General features: G+C 41.3%; 1 protein-coding gene across 6 annotated transcripts in view; it reads right to left on the reverse strand.

Moving 5' to 3' along the window:
• LOC308385107 (uncharacterized protein) overlaps positions 1-12,057 on the reverse strand; it is a 72,916-nt gene extending 60,859 nt beyond the window's left edge. For 5 of the 6 annotated variants that reach the window (XM_080863876.1, XM_080863874.1, XM_080863873.1 and 2 more), the window contains exon 1: positions 11,880-12,057. In XM_080863876.1, the coding sequence (XP_080720002.1) occupies positions 11,880-11,907 (28 nt within the window). In that variant the 5' untranslated portion in view covers positions 11,908-12,057. The remainder of the gene's footprint in view (positions 1-11,879) is intronic. The other variant, XM_080863875.1, reaches the window with a different exon arrangement.
• Between the last annotated feature and the right edge of the window lie 970 nt (positions 12,058-13,027).

Here is a 13,027-nt window from a genome sequence, read left to right on the forward strand (position 1 = left end):
AACTTTGTGGAGAAGAGGCCCGCAGACAACAGAAGAACCCTTTGAACTTCAGAGTCGAAGGATCCTTTCTTTACAACTGCAAAACAAGACAGCGGCCTTTGCAGAGAGGTGCGGTCCCTGATTGCCACGGTAGTTATCAAATTTCCAGACCGACATGCCATTAAATGTTTCTAATTCCGCAGCAAACCTCAGTAACACTACAATGTTGCTGCTCACTGAGCCGACCAATGCTCCATCGTGGCCATGCTGAAGCAGTAAAATCTGTTAATTAAGGGCTTCACAGTGGAAACGTGAGCAAAATATTCATGATGCTCACTCAGAGGTGACTCGGTCTCTGAAATCTCCACATTTTTTGTTTCCACAGCTCTGCTCATTAAAAGTGTGCAAAGTGGAGTCTTTCTAATGAATTGAACTCCTTACTAATAATGCTGATCTCTGTGAACTAATTGTGGATATGAATATGAAAGCCAGCGTACCCTTTGTCGTCTACTCCTGAGTTCTGTTGACCAATCACGTTTGACATGCTGATAAAAAGTCCACGTGCAAAGAAAAAGAGAGAGAGATTCCAAGTTTGGCCTTATAGAAGTTCGTTTTAATTAACTTATCCACTGATTGGTGGCTTCATCTTTCTACAATGAGAGAATGTTTGTATATACGTCAACCTGTATCTCCTCAAACTGAACTAAACTTTGCACAGACATCGTTACACATGCACCGATTATTAGCATCTATATGTTTAAAAAGAAAAAGAAAACATTTATTATAAAGTTCCCAGTTCTTTTGATTTTGGTATTTGTCATCCCCCTCTGACAACTTCTGTGTTTATCTCACGTTCAGCGTACGTTGCCAACTTAACAGTCTTTAAAAAAACTTTCCTATGGAATTTTATGGAATGAAGAATCTGAAAAACCACTGCAGGCCTGGTTTGCAATTATAAAATATAATTATAATTTATATAATTAGATTTAAATTGTATACCAATAGTCTAAATATGCAAATTAAAAACAACTAAAGCTTTGAAATAAATGTAGTGCAGCCTCCTTGTGCCCTCCTTTAGGCTCACCCCTGCATGCTGCTGGTCTCACTGCTAGAGAGAAAAAGAGAGAGAGGACGGGTGCATCAAAGTCTACAAGAAATCTATGAAACTTAAAGATATTAAACACGCTTTAATCTGAGCAAACCGGCAATGCACAGCAGCAGCTAAGAAGACTCTTCTTTACCTTTGTGCTTGCTGATGTGGTTGTGTCATAAAGGACTCTTATTGGCTTTTTACTCACAAAGCTTTCACGGCAACTTGCGCTTCTGTTGCTGACTCTTAAAAACATCATCTTTGACTGTGTTCGCAGTCATGGTACCACCTCCACATTTTATAGTGTGCATGCATCTGCTTTTAGTCAAATGTGAATGAAATCCCGTACTGTCCAGCCCTGCACAACCAGAGTCTTCATCCTACTGTTTTACGGGCCACTAACACGAGTCTCTTTTTTGTTATTAGCCTCATAATGTAAAAACAAGCTGCCAACAAAGAAAAAACATCTGATAACCTTTAGCTACAGTTTAGCTTTTATAATTAGCATTTTGAAAACGATCCACTTTTGGAAACAATGACAGTGATAAAATCTTGGCCCGGATGGAGGCTATTGGCTCCAGACAGTGGAGTAGTTAATGGGTTCCCAAATCGAACCTAATTTAACTGATTCTTGCTCCCTTTGTTAAGTCTGACTGAATGACCAAAGCAGGTAAAGCAGTTTCAGAGCAATGCAGCTCAAAAACATCAACAAAAGAAATTAGATATTGGACTTGAGCTGGGTTTTAAATATTGGACTATGATCATTTCCCCCCTTTTTTCTAACTTCCAAGTAACAGAAGTACAAACAGTAAATGTACTAACTGCACACACACGAGCTGTAAGCCAGCTGGCACTGCATGCTGATAGGAAGAGTGTTGCCGTGTGTGGAGTCTCAGCCTCAAACTACGGCTGCCAACTCTGGCACTTTCATGCACCAGCTCACACTCACAGTAAGTATGAGGGAACTGCAAAGCCACTCCATAATGGAAAACCACAGATCCATGGATTATATAGATCTCCTCGAAGTGCATCATCTGGCATGCATCTGCACTTCATTTCAGCACTGACAGAGGACACCTTTCACATATTTCCAGTTCTGCCCATTAACATTTTTTTTTTTAAATCCTGCATCAAAATGTTAATTGGAAAACATGCAAACCTAAAACTTTCTAAGGCTCTGCCCCTCTCTCTCTTTAGTTTACCCAGGTTTCACGCTGCCTTTGGCCACTTTTTAACAACCTCCTCGAACTCACGAGATGTGTTTGAAAGGTTCAGAGCATTTCTAAACTGTTCTGAGACCCGAGGAGGGGACATCTGACACAAAGAGACACCTTTCTTTCATCACCGTTCGAAAACAAAGATGACTCACAACCAAACTTTGTCCTCCTACCTACCATTAAGTTCCAGTTTAAGGGGCACTGTTGTGACAGGGGAGGAGATCCAGCATGAATCAAATGAGCAGATCTAAAAATGACAGGAGCACTGGGAGTGGTCTGGAGCTTCTCAAGGGGAAAACCTTGAAGGGATTAGTGCCAGATTTACGTCAAATTTAGTTTTGTTATTTTTCATGCCCCAGGTGATTGAATCCTATGTGGCTTTCTGAAAACCTTCACAAAATTGTGGAATCACCTCACTTCTGTTTTCTTTGTATAAAAAAACAGCTATTTTTTTTTTCTTTAATAGTTATCCTGGCATCATAACCATCAAACAAAATGAATTCTGTTTAATTAATGGATTTCCCGTTGCTAATTTGTGCTTCATCATTAAAGATCACTTTCATCCAAACACGGCACACAAGCTTGTCTTGGTTCTCTTTAGCTCATTGTTACCTTGATTTTTTTTTTGTTTAACTATTAGTGTTGGTTTGAATTTGGCTTTCCTGACCGTGAATCTGAATTTCAGCTAGTTTGTTGCAGTTCTGTCACAAACTCTGATTCCTGTTTCTGCACTTTTCTTTTGCTGTTTATTTTCTTTTGCTGTCTATTTTTCAGGTCATATTTATTCAGGCTTTATGTCCAGACTCTTTGCCCATGTGTTTTGCTTTTATAACCTTCTCACTTTGTTTTCATGCAATGAATATTTTAGGCAAAACTTATGAGAAACAACTGAAATCTTTTCTCGGATTTTCTACCTGAAAGATTTGTATAATCCTTTGAGTTGTTTCAGCTGGCAGCCCTCTTGTTGGGGCCATGCTTTCCTTCAATCAGCCAGGTGCAGCCACTCATTGAGGCCTGCAAACACTTTCTTTTATTTGCAAACCTTTTTGGATATTTAGCTTTGTCCTGGTACTAGTTTGCATATTACAAGGTGATCCAGTATATTATATGTCCCTCTACTTGATATAATTACATTTTTTTGGATGTTTCCTGAAGCCAGAATGTTGAGCTATTAAACAAAAAAAATGTCTTATATCTGTGGTTTGATTATTTGCTACAAAGTAAAACAGGTGATGTCTTGATGCATTCTCAATCATCCAGCAAAGTAAATCTCCAAAAGTTGATTCTGTTCATCTTGACATAGCGTTTTCAGTGGGACTAATGTAATGCTAAATTAGTGTTGCTTTGTCTGTGCAGGTATTGTTCAGTGGGTTTAGGAAAGCTTCCAGCAGAAAACAGATGCTTCCATTTTTTGCTTGTAAGAGCAAAAATTACTGCAGTGAGATAAAAGCAGGACGGGTGAAAAGAAGAATGGCTTTAAAAGTTAAAGAGTTTTTAGACGTGATACTTTGACACGCCACATCAAAGTGTTTATCTGTACATACATACTGTGACAGAAAAGCACCAACATAAAATCTGAAATTTTTGCAATGCTCAAAACAACAAGTGCCAAGTGCTGATCTGCCTCAATGTGATGGTGACCAGCACCTGTGATATTCAGTTTCCTGCATCCAGCTCCAAGTGCACTTCACTGTCAGTGCAATTATTGTAAACAAGAAAGCAGTAACAGTGAAATGCATCCAGCCTTAAACAGTCTCTGTTCTGCTCTGCCTTTTGTCAGCCTCTGGTCTGGATTTAGGTGGAGAGCTGCTGGTTCAAGAAAGAAACCGCTCTGAGCTGTTCCTCCCATCAAAAAGGCTCAGGCTCATTTCTCATGATGGCAGATGGTGGACAAATTGAAAGGTGAAAAATAACCAACATGTTTGATCTGTTCTGGAAGGTAGAAGGTGAACGTAACATGTCTGCTTTTGCCACTTTCACTTTGAATTTCGAGGCATTAGCAGTAATTTGATGCTGCTCAGAGGCAACTCTCTTCCACACATTTGCTGTAAATGTATCCTAAACTACAAGCCAAAGCATCAGCCAACACTCAGTCCCATTTACAACTTCAAAAACTGGCATTTGCCGTCCAAAATGGGTCCACGACTCAGTTGCTGCTCTTTGTAGCTGGAAATCAGACGTGTGAGTAAACATTTATTCAGTGTTATGCTGCGGTGATGAAAGTGGTTTATCAAACTCTTACCTCGAACAAATGTCCTGATTGACAAAGTCTTTTAACTGCACCTTAAAGATACCTTAAAGCGCCTCCTCTTCAAGGAAACCACATTTTAATCCTTCCATTGTTACCTATTTTAAGAGTATTTCTAAACCATTACACCACCACCACCACCAGACCGCACCGCTGATATGGGACAGAATGGACCCATTTTTCTTGCCAAATTCAAACATCACAGCAGAAATTGAGATTAATCAGATCAGGCAACATTTTTCAAACTCTAGTCTCTGTTTCCTGTTCTTAGTTAACAGGAGAGGCATCTGATATGCTCTTCTGCTGCTATAGCAACCACTTCAACTTCCTATCACCACTGGCCATTTTCCTCTGACCTCTGAATTTCTCTTTTTTTAGACTAGTCTCTGTAAACCTAGCTGGCTGTGTGGGAAAATTCCAGTACATCAGTAGTTTCTGAAAAAGTCAGATCAGCCCACCTGACAACAACAATCATGTCACATGAAATCACCTGTCTTCTCCATCCTGATGCTAAATTTAAACCCCCAGAGGTCATTTTGACCATGTGTGTCTAAATGCACTCAGTCATGTGATTAACTTTGCATTAACAAATAGCTGAACAGTTGTTAGATGCACCTAACCTAGAGTGGATGTCCAAAATATGACGCATGGACTGAAGAAGGTCATGATATTGATGCTTTTCTAGACTTTAGCTGCATGTAGTGGCATTAACGTAGAGCAACATGTTAGAAATACTAATTAATTTGAATTTCTCTTTTGGATTGTGTTTCATAGCTTCTCTGCATAGTGAATTTTTTTATTTAGGAGGGCGCCAGTAATGTGAAGGCTCAGCAATTTGGAGCCCAAACAAAAGATAACGTTGTATTTCCTTTACATCGGTTTTCTTCCATCTAAGACAGAGAGGCATTGTGTTAAAATTGTTCCTGTTTTTCCCCAAACTGCTATTTTAGGGTCTAAACTAGAGTCTAATGCTTACAGAGGTTGATTGAGTTTTTTAGCTGACTTTGTTTGTCATTGGAAAAATCCCTGAAAATAAGGGCTCAGCACAAAAGTGATTTTTATTCCTTTTAAAGATTTTTCCACAGCCTTGATTCCATCATCTGCCATGCAAAGCTTGGTTTGAAAGTCTCTCTTCAAGGCTTAAATTAAAAATTTAGTAAAACATTTCCTTAAACCAGTGTATTTAGCCTTACACTACTAACCCAGTTTGCTGCTTTTGATTTAGTTTTCCATGTAAAGTGGTCTTAAATCTACTGTGGTGACAATTTATGGATGTGAAGCGCATCAGCCAGACGACGCCTCGATCCTCTGATGCGAGATCGATTTTATTAGTGCGAGTTTCTGCAGAACGTCTTTCTGGGCCTGATTGGAGAGTTTGGATATAGAGATCCTGCAGTATGCCTGAGAGCCTTTCTGTGTGACTGTCCTGCTGTCTGAGTGATGACTGTTAAACATCAGCTCTAGTGTTGCTGGAGGATAATTGAGTGTAATGACAGGCGGTGATGCTTTGGTTAAATGGCACTCTGCAGGAAACACACAGCTGAGTGATGAAAGGCTTAAGCACGATGATACTGCGGCCTCATGTCTTATTTTCTTTTCTGCAGATCACCTGACAGAAGCTCAGAGTCAAGGGTGAAAAGTGAATGTGACACAAAGGAACACAGAGAGCAAGCTGTTGACCCATATTTACTGTAACATTTTCCCTCCTCTCCCTCCCTCCGTCTCTGATTGACCTCCCTCTTTTACCCCGGATCTATTTTTAGCAGCCGCCGCTCTCACTCAGGCCGAATATAAGAATAGATGTTCCTCACAAGTAACGCAGCAGGAAATATTCTGCAGGCAATAATTTGGAGGGAGGGGAGGGCTGTCCAATCACCCTGACCGATTTAACAAGCTCTGTCATGCAGCGTGTCTCTTCTAGGTCCCATCACTTTTCATTCAACCCTCCAGTCTGATTTTTAGAAGCATTCTGATCCTTTAAAGAAAATAAATAATGTGATACGACAGTAAAACTATCCTGATGGTGTTCATCATGGGGCTCTTAGAAGACTGTTTTTGCCTGCTTTGATGCATCGTTTGATTTTTTTGTTGTTTTTTTTGTTGTCCTCTGTGGGCTGCATCATTATTATTACTATTATTATACACTGTAATACATATTAGGTGGTAAGCATCGTTGGGCAACCTTATTTTTTAAAGTTAACTTGTTGCATTGCAAGATTCCTGCCATTAAAAACTAATCAGCCACATTATAACATTAACTACTAAGAAGGTAACTAATTAGAGCACTTTCAAATGATCAAAAATAAGCAAAAGTTCACATTTACAGTCAGAGAAATACAGTTTTCATGGAGTTCTGTGCAGTTCTGTGAAAGCTAAGTCCACCCTTACTGCCTCCAAAGGAAAGAAGAGGGTATATAGCAGCCTGGTGCTGCTAATTAAATGCACTAAATTAACTGATCATCAGTGAGTGTGAGCACCTCTATAAAAGCAGACATATTGGCAGCGTGTTCGTCTGGAGTATTTAGGTGTGTGATAACACAATGCCACAATCGTCCCAGCAAATCCAATCCAAGGTCAGACCATGCAATGCTCAGAGAAACTGTAGAAAACCCAAGAACTACATTTCACACTCCACAGGCTAAAGTTAGTTAAATTCATGACCATACAATTAGAAAAAGACTGAAAAAATGTGGCTTGTTTCAAAGGGCTGTCAGGAGAAAGCCTCTTATCTCTAATAACAACAATGCTGCTCAATTAAGGATTGCAAAGCTACATCCGAACAGAGCACAAGACAAAGGAACAAAGCTCTTTGGACAGACGGAGACTGAACCAAAGTGCTGATGTTTAGTCATAATGTAAAGCACCACAACTGGAGAAAAACAAAACACACAATTCAGCACAAACATCTCATGTCAGGTTTTCAGCAGTTGTGCTTATTTTGCAGCCACAGGACCTGGGCAGCTCACAGTGACTGAGTCAACCATTAACTGCTGTGTGTACCAGAGTAGTGAGGCCATCTGTATGACAGCTAAAACTTGGCTGAAACTAAATCAGCACAATGATCCCGAGCAAAGCAGAAAATATGCAACAGAATGGCTGAAAAAGTAAAGAATCAAGGTGTTGTGCTGACCCAGTCAAAGTCCAGACTGCAACCTCATTGAAATGCTGTAGCAGGACCTTAAGAGCTCATAAATTAATGTCCACACACCTCGATGAACCGAAGCACCGCTGTAAAGAAGAGTGGACTACGTTCTAAGAGACTGAAAGTCAAACAGAAAACAATCGCTTCAAGCCATTACTGCTATAAGTAATAGTGCAAGCTCCTGAATGATGTGATGCACTTAGAAAAATGACTAGTTTGATGATGAACTGGTGCCTGTGTAACATTTTTCAGGCATCTGTCTAGTGGGGAAAAACTGTACCCTACTCTGAGTGACAAAGTACAACTGAATAATTAATTCAAAAGTAGTGCATGCAGATTTCAGAATATAAATGGAATGGAATAGTAACAGTGAGCAAAGGAAGGGGAGTTCATTGTATATCTGACAGTGGACTCATTTCTGTGCATGTTCTGCAGGACCGCAGTGCAGCATTCAAGTGTTGACCACAATATCTTGTTAGAGAGATTAGCAAATCCCATAGTTATTAAAGGTACTGTTCTGCAGTGTTTTGAATCATATTTATCTAAAAGATTTGGGGAGTGCAAATCACACACTAAGGTTAACTGTGGAGTTCCACAGGGTTCTGTGCTGGGACCAGTTCTGTTTACAGTATACATGCTTTTCTCGGGGAGTGTGCAGATGATATTCAGCTTTATGTATGTAGGAAGCCAGATGTAAACTGTCTTACTGAATTTGCACAAGATCTCTACAATGAGACGCATCCCCACTAAGAGTAATGCCTAATAAATTAGTTAATGACTTTATATTTTCTAGGGTGAACTACTGTAATTCATTATTATCAGGCAATGATGCAACAAAAATACTGACAGGAACCAGAAAGAACCACATTTCTCCTTTATTAGCTTCTCTTTGTTGGCTCCCTGGCTTCTTCCTGTTACAAGGGCTTTTTTCCTTCCTGCTGTCACCAAGTGCTTACTTGTAAAGGGTTGTTGATTGTGAAGCGCCTCAAGTGCCTTGAGGTAACGCTCGTTTTGATTTGGCACTACATTAAAAAATAATTGAATTGAATATCTAAGTAACTGTGCAGCAAACTGTGCGTACTGAGTCATGGCCAATTGTGCCCCAGTAGAACTTTACATCTACCAACATGTGCAGGGGTACTGTGGTGGTAAGACCAAACCTAAGAAGCAGCAGAAATTAAAATGTCAAAGTCTGAGCTATTGCTTGTTCTGCGCTGGTAAACAATGACAAGGACACAGAAGTGCAATAACAATAACAGTGTTTTTTATTCTGCAAAGAAGCAGCTTTGCTTTCTCTTTTTGATGTACTCAGCAGCTGTGAGCCTCCACCTTTTCCTTCAGTTCTTCAGCACGCTCGTCCCAACAATGCCGCCACTGTGTCCCTGATCAAGGTCACACAATATTCATCCACAGAAGTTGTTTTATGTCTGTCTCATTGTAGTTTTCCTAGATTAACTCTTTGTTTTAGACTGACTTCCAAAACCTAGTTCCTGTTCAGAGACAGACACCTAATACTTGCAGAGTTGGAAACAAAATTAAATCCCATTAAAGTGGAGATACAGTGAAAGCAAAAATTTCTAAAAACTCTGTTATTGTCAGTGTAGGTTTAGCTCTGATACTTTGCTAAGATATTTTTGGTCTCATTTATCCTCTGCGAACAGTCCCACTTTTTATTGCTTTGTCTCCCCTGCGTGCAGACAGTCAGCTCCAGACCTCACTCTCAGCTCACTCCTCACAGCGTCTGGAGCACACATTTCCAAAAATGAAAATATCAACTGGAGTTAGATAACGTGGCCGGCGCATAGCTAGCATAATGTGCTTTGATCTACTTCTGACACAGCAAATAATAGAGAGAGAAGAAGAGGAAGGGAGGGAGAGAGAATCAGCCAGAGGAGATAAGAAAAAAAAAACCTAACCACAAAGGGGAACACACCCACTTATGAGACCAAATAAACGCTCCAGGATATTATTTTGGATCTTCACACCACAAGCTTCTGCTCTTCTTCCTTATCATTCCTGACCCACTACAGTCCCTGCCCCAGTCCCTCGCCATCCTTTACCGGCTCTGCTCAATGACAACCAAAGGTCAAATTTTCCTTTATTTAAGTCCTCCAGCACCCTCCATTTGTTTTCATAAAGGAGCTGATGAGGCTGTGATAGTGTAGATAGAGGGAGGGGATCATGGCTCTGGTACAATGTGTGTGTCATCACATATGAGCATGTGAAGGCAGGACACAACAGCTGGATGCTGCACATAATGGGAAATGACAATACACATGCAGAGAGGTGACCACACTTTTCTTTATCAGCAGTTTGGGATATCTTGGGTTGTGGTATTTGTAGTGGAGAGAGACTTTAGTGGCACTGGCATGTGGGAATTTTCACAGAAAGCACCACCTCCTAAACTACAAATGACCACACTACTGCTGCGTGTCTATGCTGTGCTGAAAGTCCTGTATCTGCCTGAACATGTTCACCTTGCACTCCTTCCTGACTGACTTACAATTTAGTTTTAAACTGGCACTGAACATTTAAATGTACAATGAGCACATTTGTACTCTTGTCTCTTTGTAGACCAGTTCCAGACCTTAGGAGCAAGAGCGCTTTCTTTTAACGTTTTAAACACTGAATTTAAAATTTGATTATTGAAGGTTTAGCCGAAATTCACTCTGAGACTTATAGTGTCGCGTTGGCTACAAACCACCAAAACATTTTCAGCCAGTAGAAGGAGGTTATGTCATTGGCATAGCTGTAAGTTCTAGTTAGCTAACTGCACGCCCATAACCATCTATAGGGTTCAAGTACCAATGAACCCAAAAAACATTAGCGTCACTAAGGAAGTGGGTAAGTTTGTTCTCTCTTGTGCTGTTTTAATTTCAAGAACACTGGAAAATTGCTAATTTACGATAAGCCAACAATTCCTGGCTAACAGCATCTGATACCAACACTGTGAAACTGAGATAATATTCCAAATGATTTTGATGCAATGATACAACCGAGTCCAAAAAATCGGAAACTGGAGCAAGAAAATTAAAAGTAACAAGAAGGAAGAGTAGCGCACTCTGGAATGATAGTGTAGGGGGCGCTCTAAGCAAAGAAATGGTTTTCCTTTTTTTCCTTGTGATTTCTGGGCAAAAATGTAAAAAGGTGAATCCAGGCTGTTAGAGCCTAAACCTTTGGAAGGGAAAGATCAATGCATAAGGTCAACAGGGGTCCTCACAATGGTGTGTGTGCGCGTGTGTGTAGCATTGACTTCACAGAAATGACCTACATGAGCTGAGCGTTCAGGCGCACACCTGAGTGCGCCGAGCCCGGTTCTGACTCATCCTGCAAGAGTCAATCTCGGAGCTTCCTGTTCATAACTCTCACCGTGTGTGTGTGTGTGTGTGTGTGAGAGAGAGAGAGAGAGAGAGAGAGAGAGAGAGAGAGAGAGAGAGAAACCCGGTAGTATCCACTGCCTGCGTCTTCAATTTATTACGTCGCAGCATGACGCACAGAAGAGGGAGAGTCAAGAGGAGAGGATGGATGGAGGGAGGGAGGGATGGATGGAAGAATGGAAGGAAGGAAAGAAAAGAAGGGGTGAGTAAGAGGGGAAAGTGGAAGAAGGGAGGAGGGGGGAGAGGGGGATTTTGTCAGACACCCAGCATGCAATGACCTTAGTCTTGTGTCAAGGCGGAGGTCTCTCTCTCTCTCTCATCTCTCATACACACACACACACACACACACACACACACACACACACACACACACACACACACACACACACACACACACACACTGTCTGCATGCCCAGTGTCATCCATGTGGAGACGAAAAACGTCAAAGCGCATCTTATTCCGCTCACATCTCTGCTGCCTGTCTGTCCTGCCTCTCCCCTCACACACACACACACACACACACACACACACACACACACACACACACACACACACACACACACACACACACGCACTGAGATGCGATAGTAATCCCTACAGTAAACTGTGCAGACACTACACCCTGAAAACAGACACCTTTATGGGCACGAAAAGAGCAGAAGACCACCGAAGCGCTGCAACTTCCTGCGGGATAATTAGCGATAAGTAAACCTGGAAAATCACACATGTGTGTCTGTTTCATCTCATTTCTCTTCTTTTAAATTCTCCACATGCATGCATCCATCCATCTCGCCACATGGCGGGATATAAAGAAGCGTGTCCTTACTGATTGTCCGGGATCCTATGCAGCCCATGTTGTCTTACAGAGGCTCGTTCAGCTCGGGGAAAATAAAATCCATCCGTCCAGCAGGCATTTCTCCCCGGGTCTCTTTCTCTGCGCGTTCCCCCTCTCCTCCGTTCTCCTCTCTGTCTTCTTCACTGTCCTCCTCTCCTCCGTATGTGAGAAGCAGAGAGGGTGTGTATGTGCGTGTCATCCGACTCTCTCTCTCTCTCTCTCTCTCTCTCTCTCTCTCTCTCTCTCCGCCGTACCGTCGTCACACACTCCGGTTTCCCCCAGTCACTGCTGATGTTGCTCTATCGCTCTCCCTCGCTTTGTCGCTGGCACGCACACACTAACGCGGACACGAACACATTGTCTTACATGGAAAGACAAACACAGTCATGCAGAAACATGGATGTGCACACGCGTAAAGGACGGGCAGCAGAAGTTTCTTCGGTGCTCTTATTTCCGTAAAGGTTACAAAGAACTTTCATCCAGATTTTACATATTTAGTCGCCACTACCAATGCAATGCAACACTCCCATTCCGGGAAAGACCCCAGAGCATGAGTCATGAGGGACACCCTCATAGCCTAAAAGTAGGACGCAGATCTGATCTGATCGGGATATTTTGCATATGTTGAGACCCAAACTCAACCAAAGAACTGCACCTTCTACTTCAGTGATTTTCATCAACAAAATATCTCTGAAATGTGTTTATTGGTTCTCTTTATTTCTTTAATTTGGCCAAAATTTTTACTTTTGCTTCAGTGTGTAAAGGTTTGAGAGGTCATATGTGAAGGTCAAGGTCAGTATGTGTTTTTGGCCATAACTCAAGAATTATGACAAAATCTCCTACAAATACCTAACAGGATCAAATGAAGCCATGCCCGGCGTTTTGTCTGTTTGTCTGTGTTTTTATTATGTCCTGAAAAAAAAAACATTTGTGGCCAATTTTAAATGGCAGCCTGAGGAACAAAAGAAAGGTTGACATTTAAAAAAATCTAGTCATTACTCAAATCAAAGAAGTCAGACCTGATTAGAATTTGGCAGATTTCCCCTTCAAGGGCATTTCCTGTTGCATCTCCAGACTGCTTTCAGTGTGTTTGCTATTTTTAGATCTCTCCATGAAAGCCTATTATGACCATGTGTACT

This window comes from Rhamphochromis sp. 'chilingali' (genome assembly GCF_963969265.1).
Source record: "Rhamphochromis sp. 'chilingali' genome assembly, chromosome: 17".
Classification (NCBI taxonomy): domain Eukaryota; kingdom Metazoa; phylum Chordata; class Actinopteri; order Cichliformes; family Cichlidae; genus Rhamphochromis; species Rhamphochromis sp. 'chilingali'.